General features: G+C 45.2%; 1 protein-coding gene across 1 annotated transcript in view; it reads right to left on the bottom strand.

The window, feature by feature from the left end:
* The window catches only part of Muc3 (mucin 3), a 36,174-nt gene that overhangs the window by 9,624 nt on the left and 6,328 nt on the right, over positions 1-20,222 (bottom strand). Inside the window, exons 2-4 of the mRNA XM_063271879.1 lie at positions 16,128-16,229; positions 4,821-12,953; positions 1,391-1,585 (exon numbers count right to left, since the gene is read on the bottom strand). Of these exons, the coding sequence (XP_063127949.1) occupies positions 1,391-1,585; positions 4,821-12,953; positions 16,128-16,229 (8,430 nt within the window). The remainder of the gene's footprint in view (positions 1-1,390; positions 1,586-4,820; positions 12,954-16,127; positions 16,230-20,222) is intronic.

Genomic DNA, 20,222 nt, shown 5'->3' with positions numbered 1-20,222 from the left:
GCATGTCTACCTCTCTCTTTTCTCTCTCTCTCTCTCACACACACACACACACACACACTCATACATACCACACACACACTCACCTCACAACATGCTCACACACACTCACAACATGTTCACATATACACACACAGACACTCACTCACATACACACACATACTCACACACACTCACAAACTCACACACACAACATGCTCACACACTCACTCACACACGCTCACAACATGCTCACACACTCACACATACACACACATACACACTCATACACACACTCACATGCATGTTCACACACACTCAAACCCACTCTCTCACACACACTCACATACTCACACACTCACACATGCTCACACACACTCACACACACTCACACACGCACACAATATGTAGAGCATTTGCTCCTGAAACCTACAGCACACTCTTGTTTGGTAGCACAACCTGGTTGATTGTTTCTGTGTGTGTGTGTGTGTGTGTGTGTGTGTGTGTGTGTGTGTGCATGTGCTGTGTATCCTTGGCTGGTCTGGATCTCACTATGTAGATCAGGCTAGCCTCCAGACCATAGAGATTCTTCTGCCTCTGCTAAACCCTGGGATTAAAGGTGTGCACCCCCACCCCCAGTCTGATCACTTGTGTGTGTCTGCGTGTCTGACTGTGGGAGCTACAGCTCAGTATTTCGAGATAGCATGGCTCCACACAGCACATGGCACCAGCCCAGAGGAAGATTCAAAATCTGAAGTAGGGTCTCTGCAGAATAGCACTACTGTTTCAGCAAAGTAAAAACAGAGTCTTATTCTTCTGTTTATTTTCTTGTTTGTATGTAGAGGGGTCTGTGTGCTCTCATGCATGTGCACATGTCAGAGGACAGCTTGTGGGTACCAGTTCTCTCTTTCTGCCATGTGGGTTTCAGGGATCGAAGTCTCTTGCCATCAGGATTGGTGGCAAGGGCCATCTTGCTTGCTTCTGTTTATTGTTGTTGTTTGTTCATTTAAAAACGTCTTTACCACTAGGTAAATGTAAGATAAGGGAGGACTGGAGCGGTGGTCCAGTGATTGACAGTGTGTATTGCTCTTGTAGGGGACTGGAGTTCAGTTCCCAGCCTGTGTCAGGAAGCTCACAACCACCTGTGACTCAAGTTCCAGGTGATCCAGCACTTTTCTGCTCGCCTCTGTGGGTGCTCACACATTTGGCACTTGTACACACATGCGCACACATGCACACAAATAAATCTTTTTTTAAAAATATGGGCCATAAGGAGTAAGGCAAGGACCAGTGTCTGTGGGGACTTTTTATGCTTGGTACTGGGGAGGGAGAGCCCCGCCCACACTGGGGAGAGCCCCGCCCACACTGGGGAGAGCCCCACCCACACTTTGTAGTCCAATTGAATTTCACTTACTTATCTCTACGCTCTCCATCACTTCCTCACACCTTGGGCCATAGAAGAGGCCAGTACACTGACATTTGAGTCCATCCCACGTGCCTCCGTTCTGGCAGTCGACCACGGGGACTCTGTTCTGACAGCGATCCCCCGAGAAGCCATTGGGGCAGACGCACATCACACCTGACCAGTACCCTCCGTTCAGGCAATTCACTGCAAAAGACAAAGCAGAGATCTGATAACACACATTTCCATAGAATGTTACAACTTGACATGTTACCCCTCCCTCTCTCCTTTCTTTTCCCCCCATCCTTTTAAAATTTCTTTTCTTTCCCTCCTTCCCTCTTTCTCAACTTCTCTTATTCTCTGAGAAAGCCTCTTACTATTTAGTTCAGGCTGGTTTTGAACGTGCAACCCTCTTGCCTCAGCCTCTGAGTCCTGGGATTAGAGACCAGGAATGGACGACCTTGTCTGGGTTACACCCAGTGTGCCCATGTAATGAGACACTCTGACAAGACCCTCTATTCACAGGAGTCAGCATCACCCTCATGTCCCAGACAGAAGCAATGTAGATGAGACCCCTGTTCATACATTCAGACCCCACCATGGCTGGCTTGACCCCTTCTTGGAGTCCAGTTTGCACCACAGCCGCTCAAAGGCATGGAAGAGAAAACTCTTGGTGAGTGGGTGACATATTGGAGACAAAGACAAAGACTGAGTGGGCTGGGGCAGCCGAGCAGTGCAGATCCCACCAAGGGTGGCTAGTATTGAGCTAGCTCTTCAGTGCCCAAGGAGTCTGTGTGGTTCTGCCTATAATCCCTGACTTCTAGAGACATGGGGCTTGAGGGAGTAGACACTGTTTAAATAGATAGGCAGGAGCTGCTCATAACTCCTCATGACTGATGGAGAGCAGCTTGAAGTAGCTAAATTTCTTTTTGTCTTATTTACTTATTTCATGTCATGCACACAGTGTCTGTGTGTGTGTGTGTATGTGTGTGTATAGTGTGTGTGGTGTGTATGTGTGTATGTGTGTGTTGTGTTGTGTGTATGTATGTGTGGTGTATGTGTATGTGTGTGTGGTGTGTATGTGTATGTGGTGTGTATGTGTGTGTGGTGTGTGGTGTGTATGTGTGTGTGGTGTGTGGTGTGTATGTGTGTGGTGTGTGTGTGTGTAGTGTGTGTGGTGTGTATGTGTGTGTGTTGTGTTGTGTGTATGTGTGTGTTGTGTTGTGTGTATGTGTGTTGTGTGTTGTATGTGTGTGTTGTGTGTATGTGTGTGTGGTGTGTGGTGTGTGGTGTGTGTTGTGTGTGTGTGTGTGGTATGGGGTATGTATGTATGTATATGTGTGGTGTGTGGTGTGTGTGTGGTGTGGGGTATGTATGTATGTATATGTGTGGTGTGTGTGTGTGGTGTGTACGTGTGTGTGTATGTACGTGTGTGTGGTGTAGGTTGTGTATGTATGTATGTGCGTGTGTGTGGTGTGTGTGTGTATGTGTGTGTGGTATGTGTATGTGTATGTGGTGTGTGCATGTGGTGTGTGTGTGTGTGGTATGTGTGGTATAGTGTGGTGTGTGTTGTGGTGTGTGTGTGTGTGTATGGTGGGTGCATGTGTGTATGTGGTATGTGTGTGTGTGGTATGTGTGTGTGTGGTATGTGTGTGTGTGTGGTGTGTGTGGTGTGGTGTGTGTGTGTGTGTGTGTGTGTGTGGTGTGGCGTAGGCCAGAGGTTGATATCAGTGTCTGTCTCAACTGCTCTCCACCCTCCTTACTTCTGTATATTCAGATTAAGTCTCACGGAGCCCAGAGCTCACTGCTCTCCCTAGCCTTGCTGACCAGTGAGTCTCAGGGTCCTCCTGTGTCTGCCTTGCAGGATTGCAGATGTGCACTGGCCTGCTCAGCTCTTTACGTGGGTTCTGGGGATCTGGGTTCAATCCACATCCTTGCTTAGGTGGCACTTTACTGACTAGGCATCTCCCCAACCTCATTCATTCATTCATTCATTCATTTTTAGGATCACTATCTCATGAATATATATTTATATATTCTGATATCTATACATACATATGTATAGATAGTCTGGGATGGGCTGGGACTCACTATGTAGCTCAGGTTGTTCTTAAGTTATCAATTTTCTTGCCTTTCTTGCCGAGTGGGTGGATTACAGGCTCCGGCCACCATGTTTTTAGCATTAGTTAACATTTTTAAGCACTTAGGATAGAATATTATTGACTACACATAGAAGGTTCTTTCTGAATTTGGAGGGAGACTATGAAGAATCCCTTACATTATGAAAGGCATACTTCATACAAAATATAACATATAACACGTAATAGGGCAAGCGTGCACCAGGAGGAAAAAGAGAGAGCTAGAGCTGATAGCATCAAAACCAGAGGGAGGGCTGCCTGGCCCAAAAGAGGGAAGGGGAGCGTCCGACTCTCCACCCGCATCGGACTACAGTTCAGACAGCACAGACTGGAGCAAAGCTTCCATAAGTAAGAGAGATGGGGTGGAAGACAGGAGCGAAGAGACCCGTGATCGCCACTGGCTTCTTGCAAAGCCATCCACACCGAGATATCAAAGAACAGAGAAAGAATGAGCACAAATAAAAATATAGAGTTACATGAAATTGTAACATTAAAAAAGGTAGACACAAAGAAAAAAAACACAAGAGAAACATGATGCTGTGCACAGTTTTAAATGTGTGTATGAGTATGTGTATGTGTGTGAGTGTGTGTATGAGTGTGTGCATGATTTTGTATATGTGTGTATGTATGTATGTGAATGTTTGTGTCTGTAAGTGTGTGTGTACATGAGTGAGTTTGTGTGTGAATCAGCATGTATGTGTGTTAGTGTGTATATGTGTCAATGTATGAGTGTGTGTATGTGTGAGACTGTGTGTATGAGTGTGTATGAGTATATGAGTGTGCATGTGTGCGAGTGTGTCTGGGTGTCTGGGTGTGTAGGTGTAAGTGTGTATGTGTGTGAGTGTTGTGAGCATGTGCCTGTGATTGAGTGTATTACAACAGAGAATGGAACACATGCGGTAGAAAAGTAAACATTGAAAAGAGGAAAAGAACAACACCATGTGTGTGAAGAACATAGGACTGAGGTAGAACAGGAAGATAAGGACAAAAAAGGGCCACTAAGACAGCTTTACAATGAGGTGCAAACAACCGAGCAGGGGACAAAGAGGAGGAAGACCAGATTACTAAAGAAATATCAGATATGGGAGTGAGAATTGAAAAGTACAGAAAAATAGGACAAAAGGAAACAAGTACTAAAAAGAGACATTGAAAAAGCAGCAGCAGGATGCATGCTTCAAATAAAAAACAAGGAAGAATTACTAATAAAAATTACTAATGAAACTGTAGAAACATAGAAACACAAAGGGAAGACTCAGAAAAACCAAAAGGAGAACAGGGGAGAAAAGGAAAAAAAAAACCAGAACCTGGAGTGGTGGTGATGGCAGGGGTGGTGGTGACAACTGGCTTAGTGGTGATGACCGGCTTAGTGGTGACCACCGGTTTAGTGGTGCCTACAGGAGTGGTGGTGATGACTGGTATGGTGGTAACATTAGTAGTAGTGGTGAAATCGTGAGTGGTGGTGACATCAGAAGTGCCACTGGTTTGAGGAGTGGCACTGGACTCAGAGGTGGCACTGGTTCCAGTTATTGAAGTGGTTACAGTAGTGACACTGGTTTCTGGAGTCGCACTGGATTCAGAAGTGGCACTGGATTCAGTTGTTCCACTGGTGACAGGAGTGACACTGGTTTGTGAAGTGGCACTGATTTCCACAGTGGTAGTAGTTTTGGGAGTGGCAGTGGTTTCAGTCGTGTCACTGGTTCCAGTAGTTGAAGTGGTTACAGTAGTGACACTGGTTTCAGTAGTGGCACTTGTTTCTGGAGTGGCACTGGATTCAGAAGTGGCACTGGATTGAGAAGTGGCACTGGATTCAGTTGGTCCAGGGGTTACAGGAGTGATACTGGTTCCAGTAGTTGAAGTGGTTACAGTAGTGACACTGGTTTCAGTAGTGGCACTTGTTTCTGGAGTGGCACTGGATTCAGAAGTGGCACTGGATTGAGAAGTGGCACTGGATTCAGTTGGTCCAGTGGTTACAGGAGTGACACTGGTTCCAGTAGTTGAAGTGGTTACACTAGTGACACTGGTTTCAGTAGTGGCACTTGTTTCTGGAGTGGCACTGGATTGAGAAGTGGCACTGGATTCAGTTGGTCCAGGGGTTACAGGAGTGACACTGGTTCCAGTAGTTGAAGTGGTTACAGTAGTGACACTGGTTTCAGTAGTGGCACTTGTTTCTGGAGTGACACTGGTTTGTGAAGTGGCACTGCTTCCCAGAGTGGAAGTTGTTATAGGAGTGGCACTGGACTCAGTAGTGGCACTGGTTCCAGTTGTTGCAGTGGTTACAGTAGTGATACTGGTTTCAGTAGTTGCAGTTGTTTCTGGAGTGGCACTGGATTCAGTTGTTCCACTGGTTACAGGAGTGGCACTGGATTCAGCTGTTGAAGTGGTTAGAATAGTCACAGTGGTTTCAGTAGTGGCACTGGTTTCTGGAGTGGCACTGGATTGAGAAGTGGCACTGGATTCAGTTGGTCCAGGGGTTACAGGAGTGACAGTGGTTCCAGTTGTTGAAGAGGTTACAGTAGTAACACTAGTTTCAGTGGTGGCACTTGTTTCTGGAGTGGCACTGGATTCAGAAGTGGCACTGGATTGAGAAGTGGCACTGGATTCAGTTGTTCCACTGGTTACAGGAGTGGCACTGGATTCAGCTGTTGAAGTGGTTACAGTAGTGACAGTGGTTTCAGTAGTGGCACTTGTTTCTGGAGTGGCACTTGATTGAGAAGTGGCACTGGATTCAGTTGGTCCAGGAGTTGTAGGAGTGACAATGGTTTGTGAAGTGGCACTGCTTCCCAGAGTGGCAGTTGTTATAGGAGTAGCACTGGACTCAGTAGTGGCACTCGTTCCAGTTGTTGCAGTGGTTACAGTAGTGACACTGGTTTCAGTAGTTGCAGTTGTTTCTGGAGTGGCACTGGATTCAGTTGTTCCACTGGTTACAGGAGTGACACGGGTTCCAGTAGTTGAAGTGGTTACAGTCGTGACAGTGGTTTCAGTACTGGCACTGGTTTCTGGAGTGGCACTGGATTCAGAAGTGGCACTGGATTGAGAAGTGGCACTGGATTCAGTTGTTCCACTGGTTACAGGAGTGGCACTGGATTCAGCTGTTGAAGTGGTTACAGTCGTGAGAATGGTTTCAGTAGTGGCACTTGTTTCTGGAGTGGCAGTGGATTGAGAAGTGGCACTGGATTCAGTTGGTCCATGGGTTACAGTAGTGACAGGGGTTTCAGTAGTGGCACTTGTTTCTGGAGTGGCACTGGATTCAGAAGTGGCACTGGATTCAGAAGGTGCACTGGATTCAGTTGGTCCAGGAGTTGTAGGACTGACACTGGTTTGTGAAGTGGCACTGCTTCCCAGAGTCGCAGTAGTTATAGGAGTGGCACTGGACTCAGTAGTGGCACTGGTTCCAGTTGATGCAGTGGTTACAGTAGTGACACTGGTTTCAGTAGGTGCAGTTGTTTCTGGAGTGGCACTGGATTCAGTTGTTCCACTGGTTACAGGAGTGACACGGGTTCCAGTAGTTGAAGTGGTTACAGTCGTGACAGTGGTTTCAATAGTGGCACTTGTTTCTGCAGTGTCACTGGATGGAGAAGTGGCACTGGATTCAGTTGTTCCACTGGTTACAGGAGTGACACTGGTTCCAGTAGTTGAAGTGGTTCCAGTAGTGACAGTGGTTTCAGTAGTGGCACTGGTTTCTGGAGTGGCACTGGATTCAGAAGTGGCACTGGATTGAGAAGTGGCACTGAATTCAGTTGTTTCACTGGTTACAGGAGTGGCACTGGATTCAGCTGTTGAAGTGGTTACAGTAGTGACAGTGGTTTCAGTAGTGGCACTGGTTTCTGGAGTGGCACTGGTTTCTGGAGTGGCACTGGATTGAGAAGTGGCACTGGATTCAGTTGGTCCAGGGGTTACACTAGTGACAGTGGTATCAGTAGTGGCACTTGTTTCTGGAGTGGCACTGGATTGAGAAGTGGCACTGGATTCAGTTGTTCCACTGGTTACAGGAGTGACACTGGTTCCAGTAGTTGAAGTGGTTACAGTAGTGACATTGGTTTCAGTACTGGCACTGGTTTCTGGAGTGGCACTGGATTCAGAAGTGGCACTGGATTGAGAAGTGGCACTGGATTCAGTTGTTCCACTGGTTACAGGAGTGGCACTGGATTCAGCTGTTGAAGTGGTTACAGTAGTGAAAGTGGTTTCAGTAGTGGCACTGGTTTCTGGAGTGGCACTGGACTGAGAAGTGGCACTGGATTCAGTTGAACCACTGGTTACAGGGGTGACTCTGGTTCCAATAGTTGAAGTGGTTACAGTAGTGACACTGGTTTCAGTAGTGGCACTTGTTTCTGGAGTGGCACTGGATTCAGGAGTGGCACTGGATTCAGTTGGTCCAGGAGTTGTAGGAGTGACACTGGTTTGTGAAGTGGCACTGCTTCCCAGAGTCGCAGTACTTATAGGAGTGGCACTGGACTCAGTAATGGCACTGGTTCCAGTTGTTGCAGTGGTTACAGTAGTGACACTGGTTTCAGTAGTTGCAGTTGTTTCTGGAGTGGCACTGGATTCAGTTGTTCCACTGGTTACAGGAGTGGCACTGTTTCCAGTAGTTGAAGTGGTTACAGTCGTGACAGTGGTTTCAGTCATGGCACTGGTTTCTGGAGTGGCACTGGATTGAGAAGTGGCACTGGATTCAGTTGGTCCAGGGGTTACAGGAGTGACACTGGTTCCAGTTGTTGAAGTGGTTACAGTAGTGACACTAGTTTCAGTAGTGGCACTTGTTTCTGGAGTGGCACTGGATTCAGGAGTGGCACTGGATTCAGTTGGTCCAGGAGTTGTAGGAGTGACACTGGTTTGTGAAGTGACACTGCTTCCCAGAGTCGCAGTACTTATAGGAGTGGCACTGGACTCAGTAGTGACACTGGTTCCGGTTGTTGCAGTGGTTACAGTAGTGACACTGGTTTCAGTAGTTGCAGTTGTTTCTGGAGTGGCACTGGATTCAGTTGTTCCACTGTTTACAGGAGTGGCACTGGATTCAGCTGTTGAAGTGGTTAGAATAGTCACAGTGGTTTCAGTAGTGGCACTGGTTTCTGGAGTGGCACTGGATTGAGAAGTGGCACTGGATTCAGTTGGTCCAGGGGTTACAGGAGTGACAGTGGTTCCAGTTGTTGAAGTGGTTACAGTAGTAACACTAGTTTCAGTAGTGGCACTTGTTTCTGGAGTGGCACTGGATTCAGAAGTGTCACTGGATTGAGAAGTGGCACTGGATTCAGTTGTTCCACTGGTTACAGGAGTGGCACTGGATTCAGCTGTCGAAGTGGTTACAGTAGTGACAGTGGTTTCAGTAGTGGCACTTGTTTCTGGAGTGGCACTTGATTGAGAAGTGGCACTTGATTCAGTTGGTCCAGGAGTTGTAGGAGTGACAATGGTTCGTGAAGTGGCACTGCTTCCCAGAGTGGCAGTTGTTATAGGAGTAGCACTGGACTCAGTAGTGGCACTGGTTCCAGTTGTTGCAGTGGTTACAGTAGTGACACTGGTTTCAGTAGTTGCAGTTGTTTCTGGAGTGGCACTGGATTCAGTTGTTCCACTGGTTACAGGAGTGACACGGGTTCCAGTAGTTGAAGTGGTTACAGTCGTGAGAGTGGTTTCAGTAGTGGCACTCGTTTCTGGAGTGGCACTGGATTGAGAAGTGGCACTGGATTCAGTTGGTCCATGGGTTACAGTAGTGACAGGGGTTTCAGTAGTGGCACTTGTTTCTGGAGTGGCACTGGAATCAGAAGTGGCACTGGATTCAGAAGGTGCACTGGATTCAGTTGGTCCAGGAGTTGTAGGACTGACACTGGTTTGTGAAGTGGCACTGCTTCCCAGAGTGGCAGTAGTTATAGGAGTGGCACTGGACTCAGTAGTGGCACTGGTTCCAGTTGATGCAGTGGTTACAGTAGTGACACTGGTTTCAGTAGGTGCAGTTGTTTCTGGAGTGGCACTGGATTCAGTTGTTCCACTGGTTACAGGAGTGACACGGGTTCCAGTAGTTGAAGTGGTTACAGTCGTGACAGTGGTTTCAGTACTGGCACTGGTTTCTGGAGTGGCACTGGATTCAGAAGTGGCACTGGATTGAGAAGTGGCACTGGATTCAGTTGTTCCACTGGTTACAGGAGTGGCACTGGATTCAGCTGTTGAAGTGGTTACAGTCGTGAGAATGGTTTCAGTAGTGGCACTTGTTTCTGGAGTGGCAGTGGATTGAGAAGTGGCACTGGATTCAGTTGGTCCATGGGTTACAGTAGTGACAGGGGTTTCAGTAGTGGCACTTGTTTCTGGAGTGGCACTGGATTCAGAAGTGGCACTGGATTCAGAAGGTGCACTGGATTCAGTTGGTCCAGGAGTTGTAGGACTGACACTGGTTTGTGAAGTGGCACTGCTTCCCAGAGTGGCAGTAGTTATAGGAGTGGCACTGGACTCAGTAGTGGCACTGGTTCCAGTTGATGCAGTGGTTACAGTAGTGACACTGGTTTCAGTAGGTGCAGTTGTTTCTGGAGTGGCACTGGATTCAGTTGTTCCACTGGTTACAGGAGTGACACGGGTTCCAGTAGTTGAAGTGGTTACAGTCGTGACAGTGGTTTCAATAGTGGCACTTGTTTCTGCAGTGTCACTGGATGGAGAAGTGGCACTGGATTCAGTTGTTCCACTGGTTACAGGAGTGACACTGGTTCCAGTAGTTGAAGTGGTTCCAGTAGTGACAGTGGTTTCAGTAGTGGCACTTGTTTCTGGCGTGGCACTGGATTCAGTTGGTCCAGGAGTTGTAGGAGTGACACTGGTTTGTGAAGTGGCACTGCTTCCCAGAGTGGAAGTTGTTATAGGAGTGGCACTGGACTCAGTAGTGGCACTGCTTCCAGTTGTTGCAGTGGTTACAGTAGTGACACTGGTTTCAGTAGGTGCAGTTGTTTCTGGAGTGGCACTGGATTCAGTTGTTCCACTGGTTACAGGAGTGACACTGGTTTCAGTAGTTGAAGTGGTTACAGGCGTGAGAGTGGTTTCAGTAGTGGCACTGGTTTCTTGAGTGGCACTGGACTGAGAAGTGGCACTGGATTCAGTTGGTCCAGGGGTTAGAGGAGTGACACTGGTTCCAGTTGTTGATGTGGTTACAGATGTGACACTGGTTTCAGTAGTGGCACTTGTTTCTGGAGTGGAACTGGATTGAGAAGTGGCACTGGATTGAGAAGTGGCACTGGATTCAGTTGTTCCACTGGTTACAGGAGTGTCACTGGATTCAGCTGTTGAAGTGGTTAGAGTAGTGACAGTGGTATCAGTAGTGGCACTTGTTTCTGGAGTGGCACTGGATTCAGAAGTGGCACTGGATTCAGTTGGTCCAGGGGTTACAGGAGTGACACTGGTTCCAGTAGTTGAAGTGGTTACAGTAGTGACACTGGTTTCAGTAGTGGCACTTGTTTCTGGAGTGGCACTGGATTCAGAAGTGGTACTGGATTCAGTTTGTCCAGGAGTTGTAGGACTGACACTGGTTTGTGAAGTGGCAGTGTTTCCCAGAGTGGAAGTTGTTATAGGAGTGGCACTGGACTCAGTAGTGACCCTCGTTCCAGTTGTTGCAGTGGTTGCAGTAGTGACACTGGTTGCAGTAGTAGCACTTGTTTCAGTAGTGGCACTTGTTTCTGGAGTGGCACTGGATTCAGAAGTGGTACTGGATTCAGTTGGTCCAGGAGTTGTAGGACTGACACTGGTTTGTGAAGTGGCAGTGCTTCCCAGAGTGGAAGTTGTTATAGGAGTGGCACTGGACTCAGTAGTGACCCTCGTTCCAGTTGTTGCAGTGGTTGCAGTAGTGACACTGGTTGCAGTAGTAGCACTTGTTTCAGTAGTGGCACTTGTTTCTGGAGTGGCACTGGATTCAGAATTGGCACTGGATTCAGTTGGTCCAGGAGTTGTAGGACTGACACTGGTTTGTGAAGTGGCACTGCTTCCCAGAGTGGAAGTTGTTATAGGAGTGGCACTGGACTCAGTTGTGACACTGGTTCCAGTTTTTGCAGTGGTTACAGTAGTGACACTGATTGCAGTAGTTGCAGTTGTTTCTGGAGTGGCACTGGATTCAGTTTGTCCAGGGGTTACAGGAGTGACACTGGTTCCAGTTGTTGCAGTGGTTACAGATGTGACACTGGTTTCAGTAGTGGCACTTGTTTCTGGAGTGGCACTGGATTCAGAAGTGGCACTGGATTGAGAAGTGGCACTGGATTCAGTTGGTCCAGGAGTTGTAGGAATGACACTGGTTTGTGAAGTGGCACTGCTTCCCAGAGTGGAAGTTGTTATAGGAGTGGCACTGGACTCAGTAGTTACACTGGTTCCAGTTGTTGCAGTGGTTACAGATGTGACACTGGTTTCAGTAGTGGCACTGGTTTCTGGAGTGGCACTGGATTCTGAAGTGGCACTGGATTGAGAAGTGGCACTGGATTCAGTTGGTCCAGTGGTTACAGTAGTGACACTGGTTCCAGTAGTTGAAGTGGTTACAGTAGTGGCACTGGTTTCAGTAGTGGCACTTGTTTCTGGAGTGGCACTGGATTTAGAAGTGGCACTGGATTGAGAAGTGGCACTGGATGGAGTAGTGGCACTGGATTCAGTTGTTCCACTGGTTAGAGGAGTGACACTGCTTCCAGTAGTTGAAGTGGTTACAGTAGTGACAGCGGTTTCAGTAGTGGTACTTGTTTCTGGAGTGGCACTGGATTCACTTGGTCCAGGGGTTAGAGGAGTGACACTGGTTCCAGTTGTTGAAGTGGTTACAGTAGTGACACTGGTTTCAGTAGTGACACTTGTTTCTGCAGTGGCACTGGATTCAATAGTGGCACCGGATTTAGAAGTGGCACTGGATTCAGTTGTTTCACTGGTTACAGGAGTGGTACTGGATTCAGATGTTGAAGTGGTTACAGTAGTGGCACTGGTTTCAGTAGTGGCACTTGTTTCTGGAGTGGCAGTTGTTGTAGAAGTGGCACTGGATTGAGAAGTGGCACTGGATTCAGCTGTTGAAGTGGTTACAGTAGTGACAGTGGTTTCAGTAGTGGCACTTGTTTCTTGAGTGTCACTGGATTGAATAGTGGCACTGGGTTCAGTTGGTCCTTGGGTTACAGGAGTGTCACTGGATCCTGAAGTGGCACTGGATTCAGAAGTGGCACTGTTTCCAGTTGTAGAAGTGCTTCTACTAGTGCCACTCCTTACTTCACTCTGACTGTTAGTTGGAGTTTTACTTCTTTCCTGAGTGGAAGTGTTGTCATGATTGTCAGTGGTTCCAGCAGTTCTTTTCAATCGAGTTCTTGCACTTTTTTCACTAATGACACTGGTGTGATGAGTGCTATTGATTTGAGTATTTTTTTTAAATTCCCCAGTGTTATTTGCTTCATTGATGTCCCTGGTTTCAGAAATGTCACTTGCTTCTGGATTGTCAATGGATTCAGTCCTGGCTATTTCTGCAAGAGATTATGAATACCTTGTTATTATTATTCTATTTCGTATTATTTGGGAAGAATTTGTCAGATTACAATTTTATTATGAGGAATTATATTTTTCAGACATAATTATTGCATAATTCATGCAAATTTTTCAGACATAATTTTTAAATAACTTCTAAAACATGTTCGTGTATTTTCACTTTTATATATGTGTTGTCTGTGATTTTGACTCTTTACCCTTCTGTATATCCCTGCCTTTATTGGAATTGTTTTCTCTTCTAGGTCTGAAGTCATAGGCAGTTTCCAATCATCTGTCCTGTTTACAGGTTCATGTACTCTCCTCCTTTTCCATAGCCAGAACAGTTTTAGCTATGGATAGCCCTCTTACCCTGAAATAAATCATTTCATTTCTATTATTGACAAGTCATTCTTTCTGTGAAATGGTTATTTTAACATTCAACAGTAATGTGTTATTGTAAGTGTATTTTCCTATTTCATCATCTTTTTTTAAGACCAGCAATGTAATTTTATTTTGTACATTTTTAATTGAAAATATAAACAATAATTAAAAAATAAAAAGAAAATACAGCATAATAAAAAACATACATTTCTCAATTAAATGTATTGGATACATATAAATTTTAAGGGAAGAAGCAAAAAAAGGAAAATGGTAGATATTTAAGTGCAGACTACCTAGATTAAAAAAAACTTAAAAAAATATCATAAAGTCTCTAGTTTCTATGACTAATATCCATATGGTTGGAGTATTGTCACTGTGGAAGTGATTTTGTTATGTTTGCATATGTTATACTTTATTGGTAATTTACAACGATGGCTTTTAAGGCCCTGGCAGACATATTTTTTGGAAACAAGATTGGATTTAATAATAAAAATTAAAAAAAAACCTCTGCTAAGACGCAATGCACCTTATTATTATTTTTTGGTCCTCCAAACTTCAGGAAAAGGGGTAATTCACTAGAACATTTTACCACCCAAATGCTTCAACCTACACATTTTAAACTTTTTAAAAACATCGGTTATATTGCCCAACTTCATTATTGAAAGAATATTAACAAGACATTATTTTGGGAAATTAAATCTTAAACATGGCTTTTCAACAGGATTTAAAAGGTGACTATTCCTAAAGGTCCATGTTAAAATGTAGTTTTCAAAATCTTACAAGAGTAATGCTTAAAATATTGTACAGTTAACCTAATTAAAATAATTAGCTTCAAAATGACAAATTGATAAGCTAAGTAAAGCCTACACTATGTAACATTTGCTTGGAAACTTGATTTGTCAGTTATACATAATAAAAATTCCAGTCATCAAGAAAATTACAAAAATTTATAACATGATTTCTTTCACCCACCAACTTTTTTATCTTACAATAGATGAATATCAACAGTTTCTCATTTTTACACTAAACCACACAGGATTGATGCATTTGGTTAGACTACCATTCGCATTGTTAAATTCAATTTTCTCTTTATATAACTTGGTAAAATTTCATTTCTTCTAGATTCCAAAAGTACCTACAAAACCCATGCAAATTTTACCATTTTTAATATACTATGGAATATCATACAAAGTAAGGCATTTCAGTGTCATTTCATCATCTTTCTTTCACATCGTCTATCTGAAGGGTTTCGGGGTGATGGTACACAAGCACAGTCTGCATATTGAGCTCTGAGTACCTCTCAGAAGAGGTGCGCTGTCCTCTAGTCTTGTTCCCATGTTTTTGGTTTATGTTTGTTTGTTTGTTTCATTTGCTGTAATAACCTCTGTTGACTGCCTTCCTACCTATTGAGTCCCGTGTACTCTCCCACCCTGTTTAGCTTTTCTTCTTTCATTTCCACCTCTTTCCTGTGTGCTGTGCATGGTTCCCTCAGTCACAATCTGCATGCTCTGTCTCTTTTCTATCCCACCTCGGTTACTGCTGGTTTAGGGGAATAGGGCTCCTTCCCAGTGCCTGTGCACTAGCCTTGCCTCATTCTTTTCTGTTTGTTTTTGGTCAAGTTACACATGTTAGAATTATTTGGGAGGAGAAAGTTCAATACAAAAAAGTGCCTCTCTCAGATCATATGCACTCAAGTGTGTATGGCCCTTTCTTTTCTTTTCTTTTCTTTTCCTTTCTTTTCTTATCTTTTAATTTGAGGCAGGGTCCTACTATGTAACTGCTGGAGTGGAACTCACAGAAATCCACCTGCTTTTGCCTCCCAACTGCTAAGACTAAAGAAATGTATCCTCTGGGGTTGGGGATTTAGCTCAGTGGTAGAGCGCTTGCCTAGGAAGCGCAAGGCCCTGGGTTCGGTCCCCAGCTCCGAAAAAAAGAACCAAAAAAAAAAAAAAAAAAAGAAATGTATCCTCCCTGGTTGGCTTATGAGGTTTTATTGTTGTTTGATGGATGTCTGAGAATACAGTTCACTGTGGGGGGCGGGGGTTCATCCTTGAATTTCTTATTTTAGGTAGGATAAGAAAGCAGATGGAGCCCCACTCTTCCAGAACCACTTCTTTTCCTGCCTCCAGGTTCCTGCCTTAAAATTCCTGCTGTGGCTTCCCCAGTTGGCTATGTTTGAATGAGAACGGCCCTCCTCAGCTTTTATGGTTTGAATTCTCAGTGGCAGCCATAGCCAGTGAGGGAAGGATTTGGGGGTGTGGCCTTGTTGGAGGAGGTGTGGCCTTGTTGGAGGTGGTGTGGCCTTGTTGGAGGAGGTGTGGTCTTGTTGGAGGAGGTGTGGCCTTGTTGGAGGAGATGTGGCCTTGGAGGAGGTATGGCCTTGTCGGAGGAGGTGTGGCCTTATCGGAGGAGGTGTGGCCTTATTGGAGGAGGTATAGCCTTGTTGGAGGAGGTGTGGCCTTATTGGAGGAGGTGTGGCCTCGTTGGAGGAGGTGTGTCATTAGGCTTTGAAGTTTATAAGACACACCACTCCCAATCTGTCTCTCTCTGCCTTGTGGTTATATCTCAAGATATGAGCTCTCAGCGGCTGCTGTAGTACCAGGCCTGCCTGCCTGCCATGCTCTTTATGATGACAGTGATGGATTCTAACACTCTGAACCAATAAGCTTCGAATAAAATGCTTTGTGTTATAAGTAACTCAGACAGACTGTGACTGGTAGTGTAAGCCAAATAAACCCTTTGCGCCCCGGGTTGCTTTTTGTTGTGCTCTTTATCACAGCAAACTAAGATACCTGTGTGGACGGCCTTCCAAGCCTTCCAGCACCGAGTCTCCTGGCTGCCATCTTGGGAGAGACATCCTCCTCCATCCCACACACTTTCACTTCTGGTGGCCCCTGAAAGAGACACAGGGTTGTTGATTTCTTGGAATCATCAAACTCCTTTCTTTTCTGAGTCCTTCCTTTTTTCAATGCCTCTGTGAGCTCTTGCTTCCCGCTCCAAAAGATATTAGCCTCAGAAACCAGTGCGTCAGAATCAACCATGGACCTTGTCCAACACAGAAGCCTAGCTAGGACAAAATCTTAATTTGGGAGTGACAGAAAAATTGACATTCGCATGTTTCTGAACATGAAATGACCAAAAAAATTTATTCAAAATCAAAAGCATAATAAACTTGGAGTGTTTGTGGCAGCTCGTGCCTGTGTTGTGTCTCGAGCCTTCCTGCAGCCTTGGGTCTGAACGCAGAACATGGTCTCTACACTGTGTGTGCCGTCATCTGTCTGACACCAACAAATGCTGTCCAAAGCTGCCTAAAACACCTCGGCTCCGACTCACCACTACTCCATCTTATAAATTGTAGCGTTTTTAATATGTATTATACTATGTTATATAGTATATTATATTATGTTACATAGTATATTGTTTAGTATATTTTATAATATATATCACACATCACATGTCATATATCACATATTACATTTATTACATATTATGCATTACATATTATATATTACAGAATATTGCTGTGTACTTATAGGAGTGTTTTATTTTATATTGCTGTTGTATAATATATTATAATTGTATATATATAATCGTATACTATATTACAAAATATAATGTAAATTATAATATATTCTGTTCTTGGAGTTTGGGTGGTTTAAGTTCTGAGGACCTAAGTTTAAACTCCAGTACCAACATGAAAAACTGGGCATAGTGGGGTTTGACTGTAGCCACTGCCCAGATGCCTGGGACTTGCTAGCCAGTCAGTGCAACCAAATCACAGATTTCCAGGTTCAGTGCGAGACTCTGTCTCAAAAATAAGGTGGAGGCCAGGTATGGTGGTGCGCACCTTTAATTGCTGCAGGGGTAGAGATTAAACAGAGGTGGATCTCTGAGTACAAGGCCAGGTAGGGTTACGAGAGAGAGAGAGAGAGAGAGAGAGAGAGAGAGAGAGAGAGAGAGAGAAAGAAGAAGAAGAAGAAGGAGGAGGAGGAGGAGGAGGAGGAGGAGGAGGAGGGGGGGGAGAGAGAGAGAGAGAGAGCAATTAAGGAATTCACCAACACCTTTCATGTATACATATATATATATATATGTGGGCACACACAAACATATATAACAGCATACATAAATATGGTAACATTCTTATGGAAATAACGGTTTAGTTACGGAAAGCAAAGATTTAATATTTCTCTATTAAGCTAGCACTGAGTTCGAATATCTTAACACTGCATCATGTTAGATAAGCCAGCACACCCATTTAATTGGCAGGTAAATTTGCTTTCATTTTCAATAAACTGTAAAACTATGTATTATGTGGATAATTGTTTTAAGGTAAATTTCTTTATGACTCACTATGAGTTAATGTTTGATTTGTAGATCTATTTTATCTGCTTGTATACCCCAGGCTGCCTCAAAATTTATTAGAGCAACAATAAATTACAGCTTACCCAATGTAACTCAAGCACAAGGACCGGGCCCCACCCCAAGTAGGGAATGGAATTTGCAAGTGTTAGCCAAGTGGTTCTGGGTCATGAAGGATCCCCGAGTAAAGGGTGTGTGGAATCTTCCTCTGAGGCTAAGGGAAGCCTTGTGGGAAGTTGTGAAGATGAAGCTTGGGTTCTGCTGGAGACCAAGAGGTTGGGGATGTCAGAGCTGTGGGAAGTCGGCCAAGAAGAGCTGCAGACAGGGTCCTGAGCCAACCAAAGAGCACAGCAATATAAAAATAACTAAGACACCCCCATAAATACACAGCCATGCAAAAGACACGGGAAATAATTTTCATGTGTATGAGAGTGTAGGAGCACTCATGTGTGCAGTGTACATGCATGTCAATGCCAGCGGTTGATCTCCAGTGCCATTTCTCAGGAGCCATTTACCTTACTTGTTGAGACAGGCTCTCCCAGGGCTTGCTGTTTGGCTAGGCTGGATGACCAGTGCACCCGGGGGACCTGCCTGTCTCTGCATCCTCAATGCTCTTCAGCAGCCCCTTCTGTTCCGTGGGCACTGGCACTGACCTCAAGTTCTCAAGTTTATGGAGCAGGCACTGTACATGGCTGCCCTATCTCCCCTGCCCCTGAAAGTCATGTTTCAATACACTGGATGCCAGACGGGAAAGGGAAATGATGCTTGGGTGATGCTCATTGGCCTGATAGGATATTCTGGAAGCAGTGAGGAGAGGTGAAGGCAGATGGAGCCATGAAGACTCCCCAAGATGCTATGAAGAGACTCTCAAGACATGGACGCACACAAAGTTCACAGGGCAGAGCTTTGTTAACAGAGAATGTGTGCTGGCTAATGTCATGTTAACTTGGCACAAGCTAGAGTCACTGGAGAGGAGGGAGACTCCATAAGATCAGGCTATAGGCAAGCCTGTGGTGCATTTTCTCACTTAGAGACTGATGTGGGAGAATTGGCCATTGTGGGTGAAGCCATCCATGGGCTGGTGGTCCTGGATTCTCTAAGAAAGCAGAGAAAGCCAGGGGAAGCAAGTCAGTGAGCAGCGCCCTCCATGACCTCCACATCAGCTCCTTCCTCCAGGTGCCTGCCCTGCTTGAGTTCCTGTCCTGACGTCCTTGAGTGGTGGACAGTTGTTTGGAAGCATAAGACAAATCAACTCTTTCATTTTTTTTTGGTTATGGTGTTTCATCACAGCAAGAGTAACCTTAACTAGGACAGAGAGATACACAGAGACCTCAGAGACCAGCCCTGGCTTCTCCTTTGAGATGATTAAGTCCAGTACTGTTCAGTGTATGATTCTGAACAAAGTCCTTGAGGCCAGAGAGACTAAGAAAAGATGAGAAGGAACAGGAGCTGACTGTCAGACAGGGGACACTGCTGTTTCCATGGGTCAGGCTGCAGAAGCCTGCAGCTCAGGGGGCACTGGAGAAAGGACACACCACACGATGACTTTGTTTCATTAATAGAGAATGGCAGCATGACATGGTGACCCAGGCCTTTGAACCTCAATACACAAGGGCTGAAGGAGAAGGATCACAAACAAGTTTGAAGTCTCTTCATCTATGTAATAAGTTCAAAGCCACCCTTAGACCCTATCTAAAAATAAAAATTAGAAGAGCTTGGGGAAGAGAATGGGGGTGGAGGATATAGCTCAGTGGTAGAGCCCCTGCCTAGAATCCCCCAGTGAGGGGCTGGGGGTGTGACTCAGTGGTAGAGCACCTGCCTAGAATCCCCCAGTGAGGGGCTGGGGGCGTGGCTCAGGGAGAGAGTGCTTGCCCAGTATGTGCTAAGGCCCCAGAGTTCAATCTTCATCATTGGACAAAAAAGTATTAGTTATGAGAATTCTGTTGGACAACTTTAAGTAGCATGAAGCATGAGTAATTTGAATTCAAGAAAAGTAAGGGAACCAAAAGATGTAAAAAATAATTTCAGCAATATTATAAACACAAAATAACTCTAGGTTCACTTGTTTAAGAAGGTTGCCTCACTCTCAACACCAGAGGAAGAAAATGCCCAAAATGTTTCTATTCTACAGCTATTAAAAGGCAATTTCATATGCAACTGTCTTCAATATGCTTCACAACTTAGGCAAATGAACGGGTTTCTTGAAAGACAAACAATGAAAACTCACTCAGAAAGAAACAGATTAGGGGCCAGCAAGATGGTGTACTGGGTAAAGATGATTGCCTCCAAGCCTCACAACCTGAGTTCTATCCCCTGCTGTCCCAGCCCTTGGGCGGTGGAGGATAGCACTGTAAGTTAATGGCTAACCTAGATTACATGGCGAGCCTGAGGCCAGGTGCTAGGCTTGTCACCTGAGAACCATGGGCTCACTGAGGTCTTTCAGTTCAGGGATACTTTTAGACAGCTCAGCAGTAAGGGAACAGAGCATCGTGAGGGAGGACGAGATGTCCCAGTGACTAGTTGGTTTT

Source organism: Rattus norvegicus, chromosome 12, assembly GCF_036323735.1.
Source record: "Rattus norvegicus strain BN/NHsdMcwi chromosome 12, GRCr8, whole genome shotgun sequence".
NCBI classification, from domain to species: domain Eukaryota; kingdom Metazoa; phylum Chordata; class Mammalia; order Rodentia; family Muridae; genus Rattus; species Rattus norvegicus.
The sequence above is the reverse complement of the archived record's forward strand: the minus strand, read 5'-3'. Positions and strand labels throughout refer to the sequence as shown.